This window comes from Sphaerodactylus townsendi, linkage group LG09 (assembly GCF_021028975.2).
Source record: "Sphaerodactylus townsendi isolate TG3544 linkage group LG09, MPM_Stown_v2.3, whole genome shotgun sequence".
NCBI classification, from domain to species: domain Eukaryota; kingdom Metazoa; phylum Chordata; class Lepidosauria; order Squamata; family Sphaerodactylidae; genus Sphaerodactylus; species Sphaerodactylus townsendi.
Window position 1 is genome coordinate 75441826 of NC_059433.1, and position 27467 is coordinate 75469292.

At 41.4% G+C, this 27467-nt stretch overlaps 1 protein-coding gene across 2 annotated transcripts; it reads left to right on the forward strand.

Moving 5' to 3' along the window:
* ATAD2 (ATPase family AAA domain containing 2) lies at positions 1-27159 on the forward strand. Of its 2 annotated transcripts, none has more exons than XM_048508008.1 (28): positions 1-120; positions 1866-2014; positions 3347-3399; positions 5496-5661; positions 7165-7267; positions 7808-7898; positions 8208-8315; positions 8644-8761; positions 9179-9286; positions 10316-10424; positions 10620-10735; positions 11075-11249; positions 11332-11420; positions 11832-11991; positions 13936-14026; positions 14983-15297; positions 15725-15851; positions 17334-17520; positions 18429-18614; positions 19078-19213; positions 19320-19516; positions 20147-20306; positions 20696-20818; positions 21666-21818; positions 23018-23413; positions 24834-24967; positions 25732-25860; positions 26681-27159. In XM_048508008.1, the coding sequence occupies exons 2-28, from the start codon at positions 1968-1970 to the stop codon at positions 26711-26713; spliced, it is 3810 nt and encodes a 1269-aa protein (XP_048363965.1). In that variant the 5' UTR covers positions 1-120; positions 1866-1967; the 3' UTR covers positions 26714-27159. The 2 variants fall into 2 exon arrangements, with proteins under 2 accessions (XP_048363965.1, XP_048363964.1); XM_048508007.1 differs by lacking the exon at positions 1-120 and adding an exon at positions 245-570.
* The last annotated feature ends 308 nt before the right edge of the window (positions 27160-27467 follow it).

Consider the following 27467-nt stretch of genomic DNA (forward strand, 5'->3'; position numbering starts at 1 on the left):
AGCAGCGTTCGCCGGGACTTCTTAGCCAGAGCAGCAAAGTAGTCCCTTTTGTGGATATAACAGCCCGCTATAAACAGCTGTTTGGTTTCACAGCCGCCCTGAGAAGGGAAGCAGACCGAGGTAGGTAAAGCAGTTTATTCTTGGTTAACTTTTCAGGGGAATTGCCCTGAGAGGGGAAGGGCTGTGAGGCGGAGGGATCTGCGAGGGTGATGTTGAGGCGCTGCCTCGGGCTGTGGCGCCAGAATTTGGAGGCTGGCTGAGGAAGACGGGAAGTGTCGCCGCCGCCGCCGCCGCTGCTTGTTTTGGAGCGGCCGCTTCTGACCGGCCATGGTGATGCTCCGGAGCGGCTGGGGCGGTTCGAGCCGCCCCGGGGCTCAGGACGGGGACGGCGCTGCCGCCCCCAGCCCCAACAGGAGCCGCCGTCGCCGCGACGGTCCGCCGGGGCCCCTGTACGACGCCATGGAGACGAGCTCCGTCTTCCTCAGCCTGGACTCACCCAGCCCTTCCTCGGCCCGGAGCAAACGCCACAGCCGCTCCGCGCCGCCGCCGGATGGGTCCCGAGCCTCCGAGGTGAGCGGACGCGGGGAGGAAGGGGAGCGGGCCGATCCCCCAGAGGAAACTCCGCCGACGCGGTCTTTATTTCCTGGTGTTTTTAAAAACTTTTTCTTTACTTTGCCCCCCTTGAACTTCGTGTACCAGCCAAGACCGGTGTGTGGAGCCAAGAAAAACCACCGTGGAAGTCTCATGGTGGCGCGTTGGGCCAAAGCAAAACAAACAAAAAACCCGCAAGCCAAGCTACGTTCTTTTAATTCAGAGGTGTCCGTTGTTTTCATATGTGTTACTCGTAAGTCGCCTCGAGTCCCTCGGGAGATCGGCGCGGTAAAAATGTAATAAACAAACTGGCCCTCAGTCTAGATGTTCATGGACTACGATTCCCATCAGCCCCTGCCAGTATCATGTTGACAGGGGTTGGTGGAAATCGTAGTCCATGAATAGCTGGAAGGCCAGAGTTGGACACCCCTGTGCTAGATAGGGATGCCAGCCTCCAGGTGGGACCTTTGGTGTCCATCATGTTATATAGTAAACGTCCCTATTCATTAGCGACCCCCTCTGTTTGCCAATAACCATGCTTGCAGGAGCTGATGGGAATCGTAGACCATGAACATCTGGAGTTGGACACCCTTGTGCTAGATAGGGATTCCAGCCTCCAGGTGGGACCTTTGGCATCCATCATGTTATATATAGTAAACGTCCCTATTGGCTTGATTGACTTGAAAATTGGCTACTGCCATGAGAACAAATTGTGTGAATACTGAGATGCAATTCCCTGTGTGTTGCCAGAGGGTCAATAACAGTGATGGTTGGGTGGAGTTTCCTTTTGGGTAAGGATCAGTGGAGACATGCTGTATCTTAATATTATACTATATATCTTAATTATACTAGTGTGCAAACTGTGCTTGACACAAAGAGGAAGCCCTAAAGGCATCCTTCTCTTTTAATATTGCCTAACAGCCCACTCTCCAGTAGCTGGGTGAGGGGAGACCCCCTTACTGCCCCTGTCCACTCAAAATTGCTATCTGCCAAGGCCCCCCAAGTAAGTTTTCATGGCAAATTGGGGGTGTGAACTTGAGTCTTCCAGATTCTAGTCCAGCATTGCACTGGCTGTTTAATGTGCCACTTGTCTTTAATGTTCTGCTTGACTTCTGTTTTAATTATGCATTGATTAGTGTTTTTGTGCTGTAACAGTAGTTCGCAAGTTTGCTCAATCTAGAATCCACAAGAAAACAGAAAGGGTGTCAATTTTGTTAGCAGCACGTTGGAGCAAAGCTTCTAATTCATATATGTTTCTACTTGTTCCTCTTCAGGAATTTTCTTCACACAAAGAATGTGGACATTTTACAAGGTATTCTGTAAGAGCTCTGCAGAAAAATAGCCCGCATTACTCAGATTCTGGTTTTGAAAAAAGCATGGCAATGCTAAGTGAAAATGGTATTAACAGGAAACATTTTACAAGGTAAAATGCTATTTTTTACAAATATATTCTCAATATCTCCTTGTTCTTTCTGAATCTGTGCAGACCCACTGCAAGTAATAATGTCCATATTCTAATAAAAATGAAAAAAATGTTATATTTGTGCTGTGGTATACTAAACAGACAGTAATTTGTGTGCATGAACTGACACCTGACACAGCCTAAATCTGTAGTTAGAACTGGCGTAGACTGAAATGTGCTGGGTACAAATACGAGTTCTATGAACCGTAAATAGAGTTTGTGAAATATATAGTTTTCCACTGGATTACCACCAGATCTGTTCTTAAAGATCAGGGACCCTGTGAGAAGGCCACAGGAGACACAGGTGGAAATTGTCACCCCATCTGAACTGAGCAACACTTCCCGTGAAAGGTTGGTCCACTGTTCTCCCTTTAACTACAGAACTTTGCAGTGCACCCCAGGGGTCCCTGGATCCTCAGATACAGCTTTTGGGGAGGCTGTACTGAAAAGGGGAAGGCAGCAGATTTCCTTCTGTGAATTCCTTGCTGTTCATAGTTTGTGGGAAAGTCAATATACGTGCGTGAGTTTCTAAATCAATACAAACCATCTAGGATATCCCACAGTACAGCTGTGGTTTCTGTTTTAATGCCTAATAAAGGTCTTTGAACTCTTGAACTCTGTACAGCTGTGGTTTCAGCGCAGTATTTCACATGCCAACATGGTTTAAGTATTGAATCCTAGTGTTCATATTTCTTTCTTTACTTTTCAAACAAGAACTTGAGCATATGAAGCAGCTCAAATTTAACAAATACTAATAGAAATTAAACCACAGTTTTAATAAAACCACTGGAAGGATGCCTGCCCACTGGCTTTGTTTTTCTCTGGCCTCAGCAATAGGAGTTGAAAGGAGGGGGAGGTTTCATCTGGCGTGTAGTAAAAGACACCTAGCTGTTGCTTTATCTCACTCTACCCTCTCAGTGTTGACTGCTAGATTATCAGAATTACAATATAGCATCTGAAGGGCTGTTTCCACAGTTATATGACAACTTGACCTGTCTTGAAAGTCCCAGAACTCTGGTGACAAATCAACATTTCATATAATTTAGGCACTATGCAAGCATTAATATGTGTACATGAAGAAGTATAAATACTGTTTTGTCAATTTCTGATTCTAAAACTGTTTTCTGTTTATATCTGAAAGTTGAACAGAACTGTTGTGGGCTTCTTCTAAGTGTGAAATCCTTTCTTCAGGATAGAGAATTCTGGTACTATTTCTAGAGGAAATTTGTGAAATCAGATAATAGACTGGACATACAGTTTTAAGATTTAACCACTGTTTTTACTTTTCTGTAGACAGCTGGCCAGACTGCAGGAAGATAATAAAAAGAATGAAGAATGTGAAGAAGGTAATTTAGTAAATACACATTTTGTGAATTTCAGAGTTGTAAAAGGACTTGGTGGACAACTGAGCCCTTTGTGTCCTGAGGCTTCCTATCAGATAAAGTGGGTGACTATATGTAGAGAGGATTCTGTAGAGCCATGGTGGCGAACCTTTGGCACTCCAGATGTTATGGACTACAATTCCCATCAGCCCCTTCCAGCATGGCCAATTGGCCATGCTGGAAGGGGCTGATGGGAATTGTAGTCCATAACATCTGGAGTGCCAAAGGTTCGCCACCACGGCTGTAGAGGTACCAGAGTTAAATTACTCTCTGATGGAATGGGGTTTGACTTATTCTTCTAAAAGTAGTAATAGGGACTTCATGGGCGAGGTTACTGAGTACAGGTGAATGGTAGGTGGTAGAGAACAAGGAACTTGATAGACAAGTAGGTTGAGAAAGAAGAATTGAAGAAAAGTGCACAATTATCAGCAAGCTGAAGGATCTTCATAGTGATAGTACTTAAAATGTTCAGGAGCTAAACCCTCTAGGGGAGTGCTAGAAAAGAGGTAGGTTGAGACAGCATGGCCCGAAGGATGTGGGAGAAAGCATGCCATGAAAAGCAAGGAATCTACGGAAAGCTCAGGTAGGGGGAGACATGAAGCTGAAGTCAGTAGCATGGGGGAAATCCTAGGTCTAAGAAGGGCTTGGACGCAGTATTGGTAAGAGAGATGTGAGCAGAAGAGAGGCTTGCAGGGTAGGTTCCGTGGGCCAGAAAGTGAAGAAGGCAAAGAATTGTCACATCAGTGATCTAAGTTCTGGCAGAGAATTCTGCCATGTGAGGCTGCTATTGTTATTGCACCATTGTGATCTGGCATTCTGGAGGGGCAAAGAGAGCTGAAATACATGCACATCATTTCATCCAGCCAGCTGGTTGCAGGCTTATGGTACTTGCAGACTTTTGTGTGCCATCCCTCTGATTTTGCACACATAACTAACTTCCTCATAAGTTTTGCCTTCACGTTTTTGTCTTTCTAGGTCATTTTTATGTATTTCCAAATTATAAATACAATTCTGAGTGTGTATTCTCCAGAATGTAGGTATGGTATTTCAGCTTTAGGTGGGTATATTGTAAGATGAGGTCATATTATCTTCAAATTAAGTAACAATACTTGACTTCCAGCATCCTTACTAAAGCTCTTCTGCGTACATTATTTTGTAATTTCTATGCCTATGTAATTTCGGACTTGCCCTTCAGAGTGCAGATGAAAGCATTTGTACATTGGTGCTGGATACAGAAATACATTTCTGTAAACCTGAGATGGGGAGCAAATGACAGGACGCAGCAGCCAGCATGGGTGGATGGAAATATTCTTGTTTTTTCTAATGCCTCATAATTTTATGGTGCAATGCATTTTGCTACAATTCAGCAAGCACCATTCTTTTGTGGAGTTCTATAGAATATGGTGAATTTGATCTAAATCAAATTTAATATTTAATAAATCACTAGTCAAGACTTGCTTTAAATCATGTTTTTTTTACATAAAGACTCATTCTTGCTGGAAAAAGCTTGATATTTACAACCAGATGAAAGTTTCATGTTTAGAATAATAACTGTTTGAATTATTATTTGATTTTTTCAATCTCGGTTTTGCTTTAAAATTGCTCTGAAGACTACCTTACTCTGGGTATTTCTGGAGCATTCATTGGTCTTTACTGTGAGTTGCAATCAAGGTTTCCACAAATGGCATAAGTGAGGAGATTTTTACCATTCATCCCTTCCTGTAAAGCTGCTACTAGCAGTTGGGATCATCCAGCACTATATGCCATAAAGCAAAGGTGGCTCACAGTAATAAGGATTCAGCTTAAAATACCCCTCACTTGTGCCTGCTTTTTTCTCTTTTTGATGGAAGCCTTGTATCTAACTCATAGGGTTATTTCTCTTTTAAATTGTATTATGTAAAGTATCCAGGTATGCTACATGAATATTTTCATAATTTCACATACATCTATAAGTGAAATGACTCTAGCCTCTAAGATAAAATATCTAAAAAATGTGTTTCTCTTTACATGAACACATAGTCTACCAGAGGTGTAATTTTCGGGTTGTTTTTGATTATTAGGTACTGTAGTTCCTGTCACAAAATCATTGAAACCAAGAGTAAGTGGTAAGCCTAGTAATGGTACAGAAGAAAATGGAGATGTTGAAGTCCGTCGCAGTTGCAGAATTAGACGAAGCCGTTATAGCACTATGAACCAATCAGTTCTGTTTGACAAGCTTATTACAAAGTAAGTTTTTCTGTGTTTTGTCAAAGACCATGGTGTTTTGTCAAAGACCATGCTTTTAAAAAAACAGTCCTTTGTATTGTGTTGTATGATGCACTAGAGCAGGGGTCTGCAACCTGCTGCGCCACATGGCCTGGAGGTCAAAGGGTAGTGTGGGCGTGTCCCTCCAGAGCAGCGCTGGAAGGAAAGGTAAGTGGAGGGCCGAACTGGAGACGGCTCTGTCCGTGAGGGTGCTGCTTTTCGCGTCCCCTCCACTCACCCCTCCTAGCGTTGCTCTGGAGTGCTGGAGGGACACGCCCATGCTGCCCTCCGACCCCTGGAGGTTGGAGGGTAGTGTGGGCATGTCCCTCCAGAGCAGCTGCCATTCCCCCTCTGCCATCCCTGCAGCCACCATCCCCCCTCTGCCCCACGGAGAAGGCAGCTGCCTTCTCCATCAGGCAGAGGGGGTTTTCCTGCCTGGCACCGCTGCCTCCTGCAGTGCGAGAGGCGGCGGCACTGGGCAGCCCATGGCTGCCATCCCTCCTCTGCCCCATGGAGCAGGCGGCTGCCTGCTCCGTCAGGCAGATGGGGTTTTCCTGCCCGGCGCCTCCGCCTCCCAGGGCTGGAAGGAAAGGTGAGTGGAGGGGCCGAACTGGAGCGGAGCCGCCTCTCCGGCTCAGTAGATCTTCGGGGCCATGGAAAACAGGTCCAAATGGCTCTTTGGGTGGTAAAGGTTGCCGACCCCTGCACTAGAGGCAGTGATGTGAGTTTTCCAATAAAATTTTGGAGTTTATATGATGTTACAGAAGAAGGCAAATATACCTTGTAAAAGCCTGGCCCGTATACAAGCTCTGGGATTTGTTCATTCTTATTCCTCATTTAACCCATTTAGTATAAAAGTCAGTGTGATGTTTAAAAGAGTCAGGACTAGTATCTAGGAAACCCAGGTTTGAATACCTCATGTGCCATGGAATCTCCCTGGGTGATCTTGGTACAATCATACTCTCATCCTAATGTACCTCTCAGGGTGGCTGTGAGGAGAAAGTGAAGAAGAGAATGCTGTAAGCTGCTTTAGCTCCCCATTATGAAGAAAGGTGGGGTTTAAATGAATTAAAATGATTTGTGGCACAATAACCCTGATGATTATAGGTAAACAACTGTTTTGTGGGGCAGAAATTTTCCCACAAAAATAGCATTGGGAAATTTTTCCATCTGATATCCCTGATTGGAGGGTCCTCTCGCCTTCAGGAATGGCTTTTCGAGGGGTGCAAGTGGAAAAGGTGGACATGAACATTTCCATTGGATGTTCTTCCAGGAATCTCAGGATGCTAACTAGTGTCACTATTACACTACTCAGTAATAATGTGCGAACAGTGTTAAACCCAGGGAAAGTAAATAGTCATTATAGACATTATCCATTTTAAATGGTTGGCTTTTTTGTTCATAATTTTCTTAGTGCAATAATGCAGCATGTTTAACCTAGTAGATGAAAAAAATTAGAACAAAAATCTCATATTCTTTTATCAGCACTGCAGAGGCAGTATTACAAAAAATGGATGACATGAAAAAAATGCGCCGGCGGCGAATGATGGATTTGGAAGACCTTGGGGTGTTCAATGATGCTGAAGCGGTAAGTGCATAATCTAAAAAACAATATGTTGTCTTGGAATGTGTTGTTTACTTGGCTTTGTTAAATGTATATTTTGCTTACTAACATGTTTGCTCACTACCTAAGTGAGTATAAGTATTGAACAAATGTTTTCTTCAGAATGAGGAGCATTCAGCAGATATATGCATGTGCTCAAGCATTTATTTTCTTAGAATTATGGGTCATGCATATTGTCTAGGTTGACTAACAAGTTTTAAAATATAAAATAACAAGCGGGAAATTTGCAAGGGTTACTTTATTTTCTCCTGCATCTCATTTCCCATTCTGCATCCTCTTTCTGTCCTGGCAGTCTGTATATCCTTTCCCTGCTGTCTTCTTTCCTTCCAGTTCACCAGCCACCCTTTCTTATGTGTCTCCCCTTCAGCTTTATTTATTTACTTAATTTATACTCCACCTTTCTCACCAGCGGGGACCCAAAGCAGCTTACATTTCATTGTTCGGTGAACTCCTTTTATTTATGAGTCATGGAAAGCAACTCAGTGTCTTCTCGTGTCATTCTAGGAAAACCTTGATGTATACTCATGTGGCAAAACAAAAAGGGGGATTGAAAGGATTGATGAAGAAACCACAGACAACCAGGATGGAAGCGCAGGTCATTGTTCTACTTTGAATATTTTGCGATTGTGTGACACATTGAGCACTGTACTGCTCAGTTTTTGTTCTGTATGGTAGGAATCTCTATATTGTTGAGGTATGTTGCCTACTTATGTGGCTCCAGGTTTTAGAAATGCTGAAACCTGCACCTTAAAAGAAGTGTTTATAGCCTTTTGCAGTGTATTTTTAGATCAGTAGAAAATAATTGTGCAATAGACTTTGTTTAGTAAGTGCAGCTATATTTCACAGATTCTGCTTTAGGTAAAATAAAGTGTTTTTTAAAGTTAAATTGTTCTGTATTAATTAGAGTCTTCAGAAGGTGAAGACCAAGAAGATGAAGATGGAGAAGACAATCAAAAGCGCTATGATCTCAGAAAGCGAAAAACTGTAGTACGCTATCAAGCCTCACCAGAAAGTATGTTCCCTACATGCCATTTTTTGTAGGTCTGATTTTTCTGTGGCTGTCTTGTTACTCTCAGAAGATATTCGCATTGCTGTAAACTAACTCCTTCATATTTTACTCTTTCCCAATCAAGTAAATACCACAATTATGTACCTCTTTTTCAAAAGTTGGAAGTAATTTCTGCAGGTCTTTCACAGAGTAAAGGAAAACGAAAGCTTCTCTAAAGCTAACAAAACTTAGCTGTTACTAGGTTTTGCGTCTTCCTTTTAACATTTATACTCATTAACATGTAGGCAGAAATGTATGATAGTTCTAATGGATCTTTTCCTCTTGTTAATAGAACCCCGGCACCAAAGGAAGCCCAAATTATTCTATCCTGATACAGCCTCTGATGTAAGGCGAAGGTTTTCTTTCAGTGCAGCGGGACCAAGGAGCCCTTATTGCAAAAAGATGAACAGGTTTGTTGGTGTTATGATAATAATCAATTTTTAGTGCTTCCAATGTTTTCACTGTTTCCTCAATTACTGAATTAGCAGTGTCTTCAGTTTTTATGTGGTCTCAGAATGCTCTGCTCACCATAGCTTTTACAGTTCAATCAAATGATTGGTTTTAGAGTGGAGTTGCAGTACCTCTGCCTATGTTGGCAAGTGATGAAAACTGTTGTGCGGGCTCTTCATAAGTGTTCTTCATAATCCTATGATGAAAGTAAACTAGCGAATTATGCTGCCTGGTAGCTTGCCTTCAAATGGGTTCTTACACAGCATACCATTTCCACTAATTATTTGTATGTCTCTTTTTGAATTATTTGTGTGTCTCTTTTTGATGGTGTTATGCTACATGTATACTTACCGTGGTTTATTTTAAATAAAAAACAGACGAAAGCATGCAATTCATAATAATGATTCCACGTCGTCATCGTCATCTGATGATGAGCAACATTTTGAAAGGCGAAGGAACCGAAGTCTGAACAAAGCACTAAATAGGTATCTTTTCTGTAACTTTTCCATTCAGGATGAATGTGGTATCTTGTAACGTTTATCAATAGAATCAGACACGATTGGTAAGAAACAGTTCATTTCTTCTTTCCTGGAGATAGATGTGACTTACTGGGGAAAAAAACTCCTAGATACTTAAATCTTGAGATCAGTCTTTCAGCAAACCTGAAAATAGTCCCAAGTTTGCAGAAAAAAACTATACCGCCTCACTGACCATTCTGGCAGTTGCAGGAGAACCACAGCAACCTTGTTTTTTGTCAGTAAAATGCAAGGGTGGGGACATTGCGCATTGCAGGGCTGTTTTTGGCTTTTGAAAGCGAGCTCAGTTAGTCTAGGCCTGGCGGCAACCGCAGGATGACGTGCTACCAAGCAGCTTGCATATGACTCATTAAGGACTAACTGCTTGCTACTGTTCAACAGCAGTCACCCACAGAAGTGGTGCGTAGTAGTAGTTAATGGTCACCAACCTTTTTGAGACTGGGGGCACCTTTGGAATGCCAGTACAGGGTGGTGGGCAAAATCACAATATGACTTCCTTAGTCAAGTGAGCCAATGATAACATGGCTGCCCTTAGGAGGACCACTACGTGTCAGGGATTGAGGTTACACATAACTCTAATGGTAAAATTTGATATTTCAGGCATACATTGTGTTTAACAGGAATGCCTTTAATCTGCACAGCCAGTCAGGAGCCCTGCAAGGCAAACTCCCCACGTAGCCTCTCCTCCTTTCCAAAACATTTGACAAAGGGGATCCCTGGGTTAGAGTTTCAGATTAGGACTTGAGGAGGCACCCAGGTTCAAGCCGCCACTCTGCCATGAAAGTTCACTGGGTGACCTTGGGCCAATTACACTTTTTCTAGTTTTGATAATAAAACAGAAGAAAGACTTCTAGTATGAAGTTGTTTCTAGACACTTCAATATTTAAAATTTTAATTTAGCAACAGAAATTAACATCACCCTTTTTGTGATACTGTGTTCCTGTTTCCTTCCACTTACACAACCAATGTTTGAACTAGGTGCCTTCCTCTAAACTTCAGAAAAGATGAGCTGAAAGGAATCTGTAAGGATCGTATGAAAATTGGAGCAAGCTTGGCTGATATTGATCCAATGCAAATTGACTGTTCAGTAAGTCTTCACCACTTGATGTTCTTATGTGACTTATTACTAATTGCAGTAAGTCTTTCTCAAGAGTGTGATTAAAGGCTGCTAGATTCTTGGTGCTTAAAAAATCTTGATGACAGTGCATCCAGTGTCTTTCTGTGTGGCTTTGTGGTGACCTCGGTTGCCCTGTTTTCATCTGTAAACTTTTTCCCACCATAGGTACAATTTGACAGTGTGGGTGGACTCTCAAGCCATATTTCAGCTCTAAAGGAGATGGTGGTTTTTCCATTGCTTTATCCAGAAGTGTTTGAAAGATTCAAAATTCAGCCTCCAAGGTACACCATTTAAATCCATGTGCTTCTAGTTAGCAAAAGCAGCGTTCTTGAAATCTTGGCCATAGACCTTTGTCATTTTTTAGTTCATCTTTAACATATACACCTGCCAGCAGAAAACAGACTTCCTGGGGTGGGGGAAGGGCTTCAGAAATAACTTCCTTTGTGGTGCAGAGAAGAAAAGGGAGATCTGCTAGAGAAACGTGAATTCTTTTATGTACCTTTTTAGAAACATTGCTTGAAATTGTATACTGTTACATGAGATTGATTGGAGAGTTGAATATTTTGGGGATATCAAAGTAAGACTTCCAACTTGAGACTTTACATTTCTATTTTTGACAGGGGTTGCCTTTTCTATGGTCCACCGGGTACAGGAAAAACTCTTGTTGCCAGGGCTCTAGCTAACGAGTGCAGTCAAGGTGACAGAAGAATAGCATTTTTTATGAGAAAAGGTGCTGATTGCCTCAGTAAGTGGGTAGGAGAATCTGAGCGGCAGCTTCGCCTGTTGTTTGATCAGGTAATCCTTTTTTTTTTTTGCTTTACCTCAGTTGTGTTCTGTATTGCTGCTTCAGTGCTTATGTATTCGACTTCTCTTGTAGGCTTATCAGATGCGCCCTTCAATTATATTCTTCGATGAGATAGATGGTCTTGCTCCTGTACGGTCCAGTAGACAAGACCAAATTCACAGGTATTAATCTAATACTTAATACTATGTTTTTCTTTTTGATATTGGCTTGAACCTTTGGATCAGTTAAATTTGGTTTCATATTTGTCATCCTTAACTTAGAACAAAAATTCCAAAGAGAAGTTGTAAAGGATACACCTGGCATGGATCTATTCTGTTTAAAGAGTAGAATAAACAATAATTAATATGGATGTAAGGTTAATTAGTGCTATCTGTCTACTATATATTTGAATGTTTTTTCCTAAACACCCCCCTCCCCCCCAAATCCAACCATCTCTCTAAAAACTTGGTATGTTTCCCCACCTGAGTTTCTGGATTGAGGAGGAAGTGGGGGAAGGTCAGGAGTTGTAGATTTCCAGTTGAACAGCATAAAGTTTGAATCCAAACTGTAGATGACATATTTTTATTTTCAAGTTCTATTGTATCCACACTGCTTGCACTGATGGATGGCTTAGACAGCAGAGGTGAGATCGTGGTTATTGGAGCTACCAATAGATTGGATGCTATAGATCCTGCTTTACGGAGGCCTGGTCGTTTCGACAGAGAGTTCCTTTTCACATTGCCGGATAAAGATGTAAGAATCTCCTTTTTATTTATGAGTATCTTTAATCCACCCATCGTCCACAGGATGTGAGATGCCCTGTAAACAGTAATCAGCTAGAACAGCTGAATTTCAGTTACAATCAGTGTTGCTGCTTCAGGTGTGCCATCCTGCTCCAAATGGTCCCATGGGGAAGGCCGGCATATGGGCTGGAATGGGTTGGGGGTTTCATACTGTGCCCAGAGCTTTTTGGAGCGCTCCTAAGGGGTTGGTGGAGTACCTTGTTTATGCACTCAGATCCCTGACTGGCTACTGATATCTGAGATGGTTCTGTGTTTCTTAAGTCTCCCCTTTATTGGCCTCAGTCAGTGCTGTCGTTCCTGTTACAAGCTGATTTTTTGCTGAATTGAATACCACAAGGAGAGTCAGTAGAAAAACAGTCAGGAGTGGCACATCTACATTAGGGATGCTGTGGCACAATGGACAGTGTGTGCGACTATTAGTGAGCTCAAAGAAAAGTTCAGCTCAGCTGGAGGCCCATAGTATAGTTCCAGTTCTTTACATCATTATTAGAGTCATTTAGTTTCAATCAGTGCACCATTATGTCCAATACTATTCTTTTTTTGCATTTCTTTCTAGCGCAGATCTCTAACTGAGACACCCCCCTCTCTCACATATCTCCTTAACCATCCAACCATTCTCCTGATTTCCTTGTTTGGAAGGCTTTTGACTAGAAGAACTCGCTTGCCACCCCTCCTTGATGCCAATAGTATTTAATTGTAACCAAAATCCTGAAAATGTTATTTAAGTGCTCTCTATTTTTTTTACTTTTTCCATTGGAAAAGGTGTTGATCATGCTGTATATTTGGAATGACTGAAGTACTTTATAAGACAGAATTTTGGTGCTCAGAAAGCAGGAGGTTTCTTCAGTGCTCGCTAAAATCTTCATTTTTCCGTGAGAAAAACTGAAGGCAGACCGCGGGGGGGGGGGGGTGTCTTTGAATTTTCTGTTTTGAATGGGCTTCACGTCTAATCACAGCTGTCCTGGCTCCCCTAAAATGTAGATAGTTACTGGACCTTGAGGTGTTCCTGCTTTCCTATGTTTCTCATCATTTTGTCTGATAGTTCTAGAGAACTCAAAAGCTTGAACATTGGTTTGTGTAATATTTGTCTTAATAAAGGGTATTACATGAATTCTATTCCCATGTACCCTGAGTTTCAGCCTTGCTGTATTTAGTGGTCTACGCATCATCACCCCAACCAGTTGGCTGCTTCCACTTGCTTTCACTCCGGATTCTTTCTTGAATCTTTCTCTTCTGACTTCATTTGGATTTGCTTGCTTCAGTTATCCTCGCTGGATGGTTAATGATGTAAAGCTATATATGCTAGAAGGGTTGAAGGGAGAAAATAGGACTAAAGCTGAGAGCTCCCACCCCCAACCAGATAAAAGCTTGTTTGAATGGTCCAGCTTATGGAGCAAATGGAAGGTGAAAGTAATGCAGCCTGGATTTTCTCTTCCACTTCCAGAAGTGAGGTAGCTTAGAACTGTCATGAGTAACACTGATCATAAAACCTGTTTTACTATATGTACCATATAAAAATAAATACAAATTTGGTTGTCAGTGACAACTGATTTCCTTTAGACAAATTCAAATAGTTGTCTCTGGTTTTCCAAATGTGTAAAATTGATAGTATGTTATATCTTAAATCCATTGGGATCTGAGTAGCACATGCTCAGATTCCAATAGCCTACTAGCAAATGAGTTGTGGGGAAAAGGCTGTTCTCTTGACTTCAGATTAAACCCTAATGAAATTTTGCCTCTGAGTAAATATGGTTCAGAGCAGACAGGAAAAAATAAGCTAAGGGCAAGAAGGATGGAAGACAAATTAAGAGTGTTGAAATCTGCCTTGATCAAAAATTGGGATACAGTTGTTGCTTTTTACAAAAAAGCTGACTTGAAGAATTTTTGTCATTAGGCAAGGAGAGAGATTCTCAAAATTCATACACGAGAGTGGTCCCCTAAGCCATCAGAGATGTTTCTTGAAGAGTTAGCTGAACAATGTGTTGGTAAGATAAAAATCTCTCAAGTTAATTGTCTGAAAATGTTTCTATTTCAATCTTTTAAAAAAATTCTCTTTTATGATATACCAGTTGCTTTTAATGACAGGGATAATATGTCTACTGCTTTTTTAAAAGGTGGATTTAAAAACTTTTGGTGTAAATGAAATCAGCTGGCATACAATGAGCATTACAGGTAGTTCAGCTACTGTCACGAAGTGCAGTAGGGAAGAAGGAAAGTTAAGCAAAAATGCTAAATCAATTTCTCTTGTCCGCCTCTGAGCTTGTAGACTTTCCTCTTTGTATTTGCATTCATAAGGGCTAGGAATAGGCTAATTTAAGAATAAAAGTCAAGATTCTTTGAATGCTGAATACTGTACAACTCTGAAAGCTGTAGTTCAATGCAAGCAGAGCCCTAACCATGTGAACTCTGACAGCTTTAGAAATTTATACTGCTCTGAAGCAAAACAGCTTTGGGAGTTTCTGCAGATTGCAATAAATGTAAAAAGTGTGGCTGCCCTGGGTGTCTTTCTGCTGGAGTTTGTTCAATGTGCTGCTTAGTAAATGACACGTATTATATCTTGCAATCTCCAATATCAAAATAAAGCATTTTCAAAAAATGTATATGCTGGACTATGAATGTCAATAGAACAGCTAAAAAGTTAATATTTCTGCTTGTGTTTCACCCTTACATTATCTGAATTTTTCTCTGAATACTAACTAGAATGGAGGAGGGAAGAGCAGTGGATGCTGCTATGAGTTCCTTGGAGAAAAATGCAGAGTAATAAAAATGACAACTAGGATTCAGTTAATAGCTGTAATAAGAAAATTGTGTCAGGTGAATGGAAACAACTGTCAACCTATTTTCTTAATGATGTAGTTCAATTAAACTTCTGAGTGTGTTTGGAGACTTATTTGTGGGCTAGGAAGGTAATTAATGTGGAAATGTCTTTTTTCCTTTGTAGGATACTGTGGGGCTGACATTAAATCCATCTGTACTGAAGCTGCCTTGTGTGCCCTGCGTCGGCGTTATCCTCAGATTTACACCAGCAGTGCAAAGTTGCAGTTGAATATTTCTTCTATTAACATAACAGCTAAAGATTTTGTAGTGGCCATGCAAAAAATCATACCTGCCTCTCAGAGGGCAGTGTCCTCACCTGGGCAAGCACTCTCTACCATTGCAAAACCACTACTTGAAAACACACTTAAGAAGATCTTGGAAACACTGCAGAGAGTGTTTCCACATGCCGAGCTTGCACAAAAAAGCAGGGGAAAGCCAGGTATCTGCACATTGATTTCTACATGTTTTGGACAATTTTTAAATGTAATACAGCTGCATATTTCAATAAATACATGTGTGCTAATAATTCTTTCATAGGAGCAGAAGGGTGAGTTGATGCTCCATGGGGTGTTTGGGCTTTCTACTGGTGTTCCTCTTATTTCTCAAGCCATTCCTTAGGGTCAGTTGACCAACCATGATTCCCTCCATAAACTTGCTCTGTCTGTGGAAGGGCATTGTACCATTCACAGTTTGTTGAAGCATTTTCAAGTTGGTGCATTCGTGCTTAATCACAGCACCAAGTAGTAATTGACTATCATGATTTAGATTAATGGTACTGACAAAGAATTTTTCATTTAGTCCAAACTTAGAAATACTACACAGAATTCTAAAGATTGAGTGTGTGTGTGTGTGTTTTTGTTTTCAAGATTTTGCAAATGATGTGCTGGATAATGACTTGCTGTATAGTGATGAAGAGGGTCTGTCAATATTTGAAACAGAACATTGCCAGAAAATACCGGATAAGCAAAAAGAAAATACTCTTAATTTTAACAGGCAAGTATTTTTCTATGAAATAAAGATCATAAAAGTTTATTTTCATAAATGGGGTGCTTTGACTTCATACTGTTATATAGATTAATTTACTACTTCATCCTAAATGAAGGCAAATACTCAGGCTTAAAAGTGGGCAGGCTTACTAGCATGTGTAATTGGGTCAAATGGCTGCTGCTTAAGAAAAGGGGGAAGCGGTTGAATTGGCATCCCCCCCTCTCTGCCTGCCTGCCTGCGCGTGTGCGTGCGTGCGTGTGTGTGTGCAGTAATTAAAATATAAAGCAACTGCAGGAAATTTAATACCTGGTTTTAGAATAGCTAAAGTATCTCAAGGTATCTTTTTTTTACACTGGTCTAAATTAGCTGAGTCCTAAGAGGTGGGCAAGAAGTAATGTGAAAACAGGAAACAAACTAGAAAGGCAAGTTGGCAAGATGAATACCTTCAAGCAGTTGACAACTTGGGTGCAGATCTACAATATATTTCCACAATACCTTTTGTAGACATATTTATAGAGAAATCCCAGTTGTTAAAGAATACTGGAATTGATCCTATAAACTGTGGGTATGAGTTGGGGCAACAAATCACTTTCTCCTGTACCTCCAGAAAATTTGCTTCTGAGGGTTGAGGAACCCCTGGAGAAAGAATAGGATGTGTTGCAGGAGCTGTGGCTAGAGAAAAGCTGGCAGACATCTCCCCCCTTTTTGCATGAGCTTTTCCATGAATGGAATAAGCACTCCCAGAAAAACAGAGGTTGACTTCTGCTGATACCTTCTTGTTGTTTATGCCCCACTCCACTGGTACATCCCCTCTGGATCCTCTAATCTTCAGAAACAGGTTTTCCTGGTATGTGGGAGGGTGCAGTAAAGAAACATCAGATCTGTGAACTTGTTCTGTTTGTGATTGCTAGAATACAACACAACATGCGTTAAATTGTGTAGATTCTTGAAGATTTATTTGTCATTTGAGTAGGTGGAAAGCTTGGGATATGTGTGTTAACTTTATTGTAAGCTGTCTTGGGTCTGTGTAGAAGAAAGTCAGGGTGTCAATGTGATTAAATTTATAATTTCTGTAAGTTTGTAGTGGTGGGAAATGGTACAACCTTTTTGAAAGGTATTTCTTGCATGTACAGTATCCTTGCATGAATCAACCAGCTGTTGTGGGTTTTCCCAGCTGTGCGGTTGTGGCCACAGAAAGAAGTACATTTTACTGTGTCATGCCTCTGAAGATGCCACCCATAGTTTCAGGTGATATGTTAAGAAGAGCAAAAACTATCAAATGACAGCCACGCAGCCCAGAAAACCCACAACAGCCAGTAAAGTACATGTGTTAGTGTTTTCAGTGTGACGTATTTTGGAAGTTGTTAAGCATGAAGTAGATTTATGGCTTTGGAGTGGAATTCTTGGTCTTTTTGATGGACTGTAAAGTATTACACTTGATTTAAAAGCTAAATATAAATGTGCTGAATAGATACTATTACTTTTTAGAAGTGCTTATCATCAGCCTACATCATACCGACCAAGACTTCTGATAGCAGGTGAACCTGGGTTTGGACAGGCCTCTCACTTGGCACCAGCAGTTATACATGCTTTGGAAAAATTCACAGCATATACACTGGATCTTTCTGTTCTGTTTGGAGTTGGTGCTGAGACACCAGAAGAAAAATGCACACAGGTATTTCAGCTCTTTTGTATCGCTACTGAAGTGAAACGTATAGATGCTTAGTTTATTTAATATGTATGAAATGCTGGAACATTTGTACACCTGTTAGCATCCACATTAGGCTGTTTCTGCACGGCCGTTGAGGCGCCTCCACGCCGGCAAGAATTCTGCCGGCGTGGAGGCGGAGGCCGTTCGCATGCAAGCATGCGGACGGCCTCTGGAGAGGCCGGCAAACGGCAGGCGGCTCCGCATGGAGCCCCCTCTTCCCCCTTCCCTTTCCCATTTACCTCTCGTGTCGCCGTCCTGCGGGCCTCCTAAGCCCTGCCCACACTGCCCTCCGACCTCCAGGGGTCGGAGGACAGCGAGGGAGGGGCTTAGGAGGCCAGCAGGACGGCGACACAAGGTAAATGGGAAAGGGAAGAGGAAACAGCGTGTTCCCGGCGGTGCTGTTCGCACCGCGCCGCCGGGAACACGCTGTTGAGGGAAAAACAACCCGTTAAAGGGTTGTTTTTCAGGGCGGCCTGACGCCGCCCTGGGGGAGAGGGAGCGCAGTCAGGTCGGCGCTGCTGCGTTGCAGCAGCGCCACCTGTGCGAATGGCTCCCTGGGGGCGGCGTATTTCCCGTCCCCAGGGCGCCATTAAAGGGCCGTGCAGAAACGGCCTTTCATTCTGCAAGGGTAGAAGACTGACACATTTGAAAGCTGAGAATATAAGTGAGTAAACCACTGGACGCAAATATTGTGGAACATTATTTTTTAATACCCTGCTTTCCAACAAGATGGTTTACAGAACATACAAAATAAAAATTCATCTTAAAAGCCATTAAAACATGACTGGCTTTTTTGCCGAAGGAGTAAACAAACCAACTTAATAACTTTTTGATGCATGACTGTATGTCAATTCTCTTCTTATTTTTATCAGTTGATCAGTGAGGCCAAGAGGACATCACCAAGTATAATATACATTCCAAATGTTCACGTATGGTGGGATACAGTTGGACACACGTTACAAACTACATTCACTACGCTGTTGCAGAACATTCCATCCTTTGCTCCAGTTTTGCTGCTGGCTACGTCAGATGTGTCTCATGCAGACTTGCCAGATGAGGTACTTGCTATATGAGCTCGTACAAGAACATTTTAATCCATAGCACCTTACTTTGAACTGCCTGGATGCCATAGCGGTCTAAGCAAACCTAATGACGGAGACAAGCAAACTTTTTAAAGTCTTTTCCTTCTTCCCTTTTTGAGCATTTTGTTTCTTCCTAGAAAAATAAAGATGAATAATGGATTAAAGATTGAGCAGCCGATATTTTTTTTTAATTGAAAAGCTAACTGTTATGCTCTTGCTATGTGTAAATGAATAACACTGTTCCATTACTTTAAGTCACTGGTATTAATGTTCCCTCATAGTCTGGAGAAGTTGCCAGATGAAAAGAATTGAATGATTCCCATTCATGAACCCTTTCTCCTTTTGTTGTGCATCAGACTTTAGGAAAAACTCTTTGATTTTCCCATACAGCACCCCTGACACAAATTAATCTCTTAATTTCCTTGTCTCATTCTTTTAGGTACAAGGATTATTTGCTAGTGATTATGGGGAAATTTTTAATGTCTGCTTGCCTACTACTGAAGAAAGAAAAAAATTCTTTGAAGATTTAATTCTCCACCAAGCTGCTAAACCTCCTCCATCAAAAAAGAAAGCAGGTTAGTGTGTGCAGCAGATACGTTATATGAAAGCGCTGTGTAGACAGTGTCGATAGCCAGAGCTAAAAGGCCAGCTCTTAAACACTTTTAAATCTGCCATCTATAGTTTTGCAGGCTTTAGAAGTATTACCAGTAGCACCATCCCCTGAACCCCAGCAGCTGACGGAGGTGGAGGTCAAACGGCTTGAGGAGCAAGAAGAAGACACTTTACGTGAACTTAGAATTTTCTTAAGGAATGTCACTCACAGGCTTGCCATTGACAAGCGCTTCAGAGTCTTTACAAAACCTGTTGACTTGGATGAGGTAAAAATTAGTATTTTACTTCCACTTAACCAAATAAATAAGCTACCTGGCAGGAAGAGCCCCTTTTCCTGGCACTTCAGTTGGAACTTACAGATTGTATGGTTAACAATACTTAATTTTTTAATTAAATGCTGCAAAATGCCCCTCCTGAATACTTTGTTTTATTAGAATTGCATGAAGATGTGGTTGTTAAAGTCAGATTGCATGGACAAGATCAGGAACCAGCATATTTGCTGCTGCTTTTGTAGAATGATTAAACAGGGTCAGGATTTCATTGAAAGTAGATATATGTTGTTACTAGATTGGACTAGTAAAAGATGTATGTACGTGATTGTATATGGGCTGCTTCCCTTTCTTTTGGTTTGCTCACCTCAGCTCTAAACGGTTTTCCTGGGTTCATTTTTGTGCATTTCGTCTCTAAACTGGGTGTCTTATTGCAAGCCCCTGTAGCATAAATTACTTCACTTTACCTTTTTCTGCCAATATCATGATAATAAAAGGCATCCTTCTGAAACTCAGTCTGCCCAGGAATGTATGAAGACCACCACCATAATGATGCCAGCATATATAAAGATTTTTTATCTCATAGCTTAAACTTGTATTTTAACTTGTATTATATTACACATGTAGGTACCAGACTATGTCACAGTTATCAAGCAACCAATGGATCTTTCAGCAGTCATTTCTAAAATTGATCTTCACCAGTATCTGACAGCAAAAGATTATCTGAAAGATATTGATCTGATCTGTAGCAATGCATTGGAGTATAATCCGGACAGAGACCCTGGAGGCAAGTATATACACTCTTGCTATAACAACAATACTTGAATATATAAAGGATGCTGTGCCTCAGATTTGTTTGGATGAACTAGATCGTAATACGAAAGGAGGTCCAACCTGCTGACTTCCCTCATCTTCCTTTCCTTTTCTGTTCCCTATTATTATTGTTTTATTATTTTTTTCTTCTATTAATCTTTTCTTTCCCCTTATGATTGGTTCCCCTTGTTGTATTTAGGCACCACTAAGTTTGTGTTGTAACTTTTTATTGGAAGCAGTCCTGAGCATGACTTGTTGGGAAAGGGCAGAGTAAAAGTCAAATAAATGAAATGAAAATGTATGAACTTAATAGAAACTTCCCAGTCTGATTAAGTTGCTATAAGCTACTTTGTGCTTTTTTAGATCGTCTCATCAGACACCGAGCTTGTTCACTGAGAGATACAGCATATGCAATAATTAAGGAGGAAATGGATGAAGACTTTGAACAGCTTTGTGAAGAAATTCAAGAATCGCGCAAAAAAAGAGGTGTGTGATTTCTGATTTAAAGGTGCAAATATAACAAACGGTATACTGCACAGAGCAAAACTCTTCCACTTTCTCATTTTTATGCAGTACACACACACACCACATCCCCAATTTTGTTGTTAGGGTTCAGCAAAAGCATAGGAGGCAAAGGGGGACTTTAGTGGATAAGGGGCTTTTGTGGAAGCCTCTTTCCTCTTCTGCAAGTGAAAATACTGTTGCAACTTAGGATGTGTATGGTTGGATAAATGCCACTGTTCATCCATACTTAGGTTTTATTTATATAGGTAATATAGCTGAGTTCCAAATGCACAAATAAGTTTTCAGTATCCCCTTCCAGCTGCAACCCCTTGTATTACATTCGGTAACTGCCCAGATTCCCCCAGCCTTCAGCTGCAGTGTTTGTATATGAGGTTAAAAGGGAGAGCTGGAAAAGAGGAGGAGGAGGAGTTTGGATTTATACCCCACCTTTCTCTCTTGTAAGGAGTTTCAAAGCGATTTACAAATTCCCTTCCTCTCCACACAACAGACACCTTGGGGCTGAGAAAGTTCTGAAGACTGGGCCAAGGTTAGACAGCAGGCTTCATTTGTAGGAGAGGGGAAACACATCTAGTTCACCAGATAAGGATCTGCCATTCATGTGGAAGAGTGAGGCATCAAACCTGTTTTCCCAGATTAGAGCCCACCACTCTTAATCAGTACACCATGTTCAGTCTGCAACCTTTTGAATCACAGTTTCTGTGTAAATGCACCACGAATTTCAACATTCTATGCCAATAAAGGCTTGCTGCTGCAGAATTTCAACATTGTGTTATAAAAGATGTTTTCAGCATTCTGTTTCCTTTTAAAGGTTGCAGATCTGCAAAATATGCTCCATCTTACTATTACGTAATGCCAAAGCAGAGCACTGCCTTGGAATACAAGAAATTGGATTCTGAATTTGGTGAGAAACTGAAAATTCCTGCAGTACCTGTGGAATCTAGTTCTCCTTGTCTTTCTAATGGTAAGAGCGGTCTGATCTTCTGTATGTTCCTATGAGTCAGTTGTGACTTGACAGTGTGCATGTGTGCACTCTCAAGTGTGATGCAGTTTCAAGTCACAAGCAGTTACGTTGTTAGGCAAGGAGCGAAACATGACAGCAGGCAGAATCAAGACCTGTCATTATATAATGCAGTGTCATTCCACGTATTTTTCCTTCTCTTCTGTCTCCCCACTATTCCCAATTGAAGATGATTTCAAATGTTAATAGAGGCATGTTGTAATCAGTTCCCTTGTTCAAGATTGAGGGGAATAGTTCTGTTCAGAGAGCACAAAAAGTTAAACTTCCAATCTGTAGTAGACAATTTCCAGAATGAAAACAAGTAATGCTACCATTTCACTTTTAAAGAGAGAGACAGAATACCTCAGTAGACTGTATTTGAGGGGCTAGAGTCACTTTGGTGGTACAGTAAAAGATACATGCATACAGCTGCATTCTTCTCACTTCAGCCCTCTCAGATCCTTTTTTGCTACCTAGCTCCTCACTGATTGCTGTATTGTAGCCTTCCTCTGTTCATTATTACCATTGCCTGATATGCAGTCAGGTGAGAACTGAAGTTTTGGATTTGGCTTCCACAAATGCTGTTGCCTGCCATCTTTGTCCAGGGAGGCAAGGTGAATTAGTTCTGGTCATGATTGAGGGCAAACTTCTATAACCACATGAGAACAGCAATGATGAGCAACAGCTATGAAGACCGCTTCCATTGCCAGACTCCTCACCAGCTGACACAAACCATCCAGAAGCATTGTTTGTCCTCCATATTATTGTTTGGCAGGCATACATTTGAGACTGGGATGATGTGGGACAGCCAGGCACACTTAACAATACTTCCAAAGAGTGGGCCAGGTGAATCAGTGGAACACTATCAACAGACAGCTGGGTTGTCCCAAGAAAGATGTATGGCCACCACTGTACTCTTTTTCCAGGGAAGGTTGGTGGTCTGTTATATGGAAGGCCTGTATGAAAACCTTATATCCTAATTTCCCTTAACTGTTAAGATACCAATGGTCTCTCATTCCCCACAGATAATTTTTTTCCTTAACATACCATGAATCCTTTACAATAATGCATCAAGCTTCCTTTGTCTCTTTCATATGGAGGACATTTAAGAAAGGTTGGAATATTAATAGTATATATTTTAAAGTTTACTACTCCTTCCTTAGCCTTATCCAAGAAAAAACTCCGAAGAAAGAGCAGGTGGTGCCTGGGTAACCTAGCAAAGCGAAGGAAGATTTCTCATTTCAACAAAGAGAATAAAGCTCCAGGAGAAGAGCAAGACGAACCAGACAGTGATGGAGAGGACAGTCAGGAAATTAATGATTCCAGCATGGAGCAAAACGAAATTCAGACTTCACTGGAAGAATCTGAAATGGTGCTTCCCAAGCAGAAACCCAGTGGCTCTGAAAATGAACCTGATGTGGAAGATGAGAGTGAGCAGGCAGCTGGTAATACTGCTAAGTTGCAATCAGAGCAGGGTGACAAAGAGACTGAATGTTCAGAAAAGAGCAGAAGATGTAATGGAGACGCAAGAGAGCATTTATCAGACAAGGATGCTAATGGTGAGTGAAAAATTGCCTGTTAACATGTCTGAAGCCCAGAGGCAAAAAAGCATTTATTTCATTACAGGTAACTTTTTCTGTTCCTCAGTCTCCTACACTCTCTTGGTGACAATTTGAATTTCTATTTTAAGCATTCTTCCTAACTGTTCATAGTATGCCATTTAGGTACTAGCCTGACTATTCTTGTAAGACAGTTCAAGAAATCTTATTCAATGAAATCTAGATTGTCAGGGTCAGCTGGACTGAAAAACTGTAGATGTGTTGTGAAAGATTTGTCCTGTTTGAAAATAGTTTTTAAACCTTTCTGACTAGGCTTTAGTGACTGAGGGGAATCATGATTTAGAGTGTTGTTTATTTTTATTCATATCCCACTTTTCTCCCTGATTGGGGGGACCCAAAATGGCATTTTGCATTGTGTCCCCTCTCTACAATCCTCACAGCAACCTTGTGGGTTAGACTAAGAGATTGGGTTAGACTGAGATAGGGTGGGTTAGACTAAGGCTGTTTCCGCACGGCCGTCGAGGCGCCTCCTTGCCTGCAAGAATTCTGCCGGTGTGGAGGCGGAGGCCGTTCGCATGCAAGCATGCGGGCGGCCTCCGGAGAGGGCGGCAGGCGGCTCCACATGGAGCCGCCTCTTCCCCCTTCCCCGTCCCACTCACCTTGTCCCCGTTGTCGGCCTGCTGGCCGTCGAAGCCCCGCCCACGCTGCCCTCCGACCTCCAGGGGTCGGAGGACAGCGTGGGTGGGGCTTCGACGGCCAGCAGGCCGACGACGGGGACAAGGTGAGTGGGACGGGGAAGGGAAACAGCGTGTTCCCGGCGGTGCTGTTCGGGGGAAAAACAACCCTTTAAAGGGTTGTTTTTCAGGGCGGCCTGACAGCAGCCTGACAGCAGCACCGCCTGTGCGAATGGCTCCCTGGGGACGGCGTTTATCCCGTCCCCAGGGCGCCATTAAAGGGCCGTGCAGAAACGGCCTAAGAGATTGTGATAGGCCCAAAGTCATCTGACAGGCTTGCATGGTTGAGTGAGGAATCTGAACCTGGTCACTCCAGGTCTTAGTGCAGACCTCTAACCACTATACCTCACTAGCTCTAGAGTGGTAATGTTGTAACATCATCCAGCACCTTCATTGTCAGCATTAGATCTGACAGATGGGTTGGAGGTAAGCACTCTTGACAACTCAGAAAGCTTTAGAACACTGTCACTGACCTGTGCATGCGTATGTGTGCTTTCACAGAAGACCATTTGATGAACAACAGTTATAGGTAAGGGCAACTCTTTGCCTGCATGTATGGTTCCAGCATTGATTCAATCTTTCATATGAATGCAATTCTGCATAATTTTCCTCATTGAGGTCTTTACTTGCCTTCCAGTAGTACCAGCGATCAGTTTAACCCCATCTTTTTTATATATATACTGTAGATGTATGTGTGCTTCACATGACTCGTGCTAGGCGCTCTCAGGTGGAACAACAGCATCTCATCAGCGTTGAGAAAGCGATGGAGATTCTTTCAGAGCAGACACCACCACTTATTGTAGACAATGAAAAGCTCAATGTATGTATATCATTTGCTTTCTTTATGAATGCTCAGTCAATAAGAAATTGATGAAATAAATGAAGCATCATCCCTCTTTTAGATATATTGTATTGTATGTTTAATTTATATACCGTCCTCCCCCGAAAGGCTCAGGGCAGAGTACAACACATAACAACAACATCAGTAATTATAACATCATATTACAACCTCAAAACAGAATATCAAAAACAGAATCAATAAACATAGCATCAAAACACACCTATTGCCTTCAGTATGCTGTAAATAAGGACTGTTGCTGGCTCTTGTACCACTGGGTCCAAAATTTTACAATGGCCTGTGCAAAAGACTTGGAGATGAGATCTGGTTGTATGTCAAGATATCTTAGGGATCGTCTCTCCCCTTATGTCCCCACTCGGCCTCTGCACTGCGCAGAGACCAGTTTACTGGTGATCCCCGGCCCCTCTATGATACCGCTGGCCTCTACCCGGACAGGGCTTTCACTGTTCTGGCCCCCGCCAGGTGGAATGCTCTGCCTCCAGCTGTTGATGCCTTGGACAGATGTTCTGTTTTATGCAGAGACTATTGGCCATCTATAAAACTGAAATATGAATGTACAAATACAAAAAAATTCTTACAAGTCCTGCACTAAACTCCATATTACAGTATAAATGTCAAATTATATGGGTGTGGGATGGAACTGTGCACCATCTGCCCATCTTTCATATTGTGGTCTATTTCCTTCTATGTTCTGTACAACACCTTGGACTCTTTTTCTTTCCCAGGCCTTATTGCAAACAGTTGTTCAGAAAAGTAAAAACCACACTCTGTTTCAGTTGGAAAAACTGTATGCATTGCTCAGCCAGTGTATTTACCGACATCGCAGTGACTATGATAAAACCAAATTGATCCAGGTATGGTATTTTGTACACAGCTATCCCTTCTGAATTTTTAAACTTATGCATTCTATTGTATGACTGCTAGTCCATCGTAGAGGGTATCGGGATGTAAGTAGGGCATGTTAACTTTCCTTTTGTAGCTCTTTGTCTTAACTGAATCTTTTTTTTTAAAGTGAGATGCAAGCTGCACGCATTGCACATGGGTAGACATGTTTTTTTCTATATTGCTATTGGCAATAGAGACCACGGTTGTATATATCAACTTCTGTGGATGTTAGTTTATGTAGGGACATAGTTTGATTGACATTATCATGGGTTTCCCTCTATTTCAAAATAGCACCAAGTATCCATTTGCTTCATGGCACAGATGTTTTAAAACAAGCAAAACTGAATGAAAGAGCTTGGTGTATGCTGATTGTGTACAGAAGAGCTTGGTGTATGCTGCTTGCTAAAATGCCACAGTTCAAATTTGCAAACGTTACTACATTTGACGTATAAAATTCAGAAGCAATTATATTTTAGCAAACTTGTTATATTAACAGTACCAGCTTGGATCTAGTTGTGTACCAGTAGAAACAAAGCTGAGTTAGCACAGTTCCATTTTCTTGAGATCTTGTTTACTTCCTATACATTACAGTAGCTAGAAATTGGTTGCATTGTATGCCCGCAGGGGGCATACAACAATTTTGGCTTATCCCAAGTTTCTACCTCGGCCTTTTTCTTGTATTTCTGCTTCTGGAGTAGCCTCAGTGTGACCAAGTATTTTGCACTAGATCCACCCACTGCTTGATTCTACTTGTCATTTGTGAGCATTCTTTTTTATTATTATTTTCAGGAAATGGACAGAGAAATTACAGCCTTCAATTAATTCCTTTAACAGAGTATTTTTATATGAAGTATTCTCAACAATTAATTTGAGGCTCTTCCAGTGTCTTCGTAATGTTCTTGATCCTAATCAGACTGGCTACAGAAGTTGTAGTTTGTGACCAATTGGTCAGATGAATGATCAAGATGTTGTGCCTGGTGACCCCTGTACAGCTTGTTTGGGTGTTTTGAGGTGCACACTAATTTATCATTACATACTATTTTTTCATTCAAATCATGTATATATGTTGGTATCTATTTTTAAGAAGCCATTTGGCATCTTAACAATTCACGTGCTCTCTGATAGTGTTCTTTGTGGTTATTCTAGTTTCTCAAGCTTTCATCATCATCTGTTATTGACACTAATTCCAGTGTCGGTATAACTTATGTTAATTCTCTAAATATTATGTAATATATGTTAATGAACAAAATAAATTTATATAACCTTGACATAATTGGGCAGTGTGTTTTTGTTCAGTTTTTACAGGATAAAAAGCATGGGTGGGTAACAGATTGAACATAAAACATAATATTGGTGTAGTTACCATACTTAATGAAGCTGTTTATTTGAGCCTTCAGTAAAACTAGATATCTGTTCATGCAAATATGACCCAAGTTCTCAAAGGGGGCCTTATAAAAGGTACAGGATCGTGGCACAAGATCACCAGGAAAAACAAACTTTATTCATCTTTCTATAATGAAATTACCAATAGATGAGTTGCTAACTCTTGTTCCATCAAAGTACCCTGTGTAACACT

Bases quoted from the DNA above. Each gene is read 5' to 3' on its own strand.
- ATAD2 (XM_048508007.1), top strand. From the start codon at position 328: ATGGTGATGCTCCGGAGCGGCTGGGGCGGTTCGAGCCGCCCCGGGGCT. The intron at 11,992-13,935 runs GTAAGAATCTCC...TTTTGTCATTAG, and splicing joins TCACATTGCCGGATAAAGAT to GCAAGGAGAGAGATTCTCAA. The intron at 14,027-14,982 runs GTAAGATAAAAA...TTTCCTTTGTAG, and splicing joins GTTAGCTGAACAATGTGTTG to GATACTGTGGGGCTGACATT.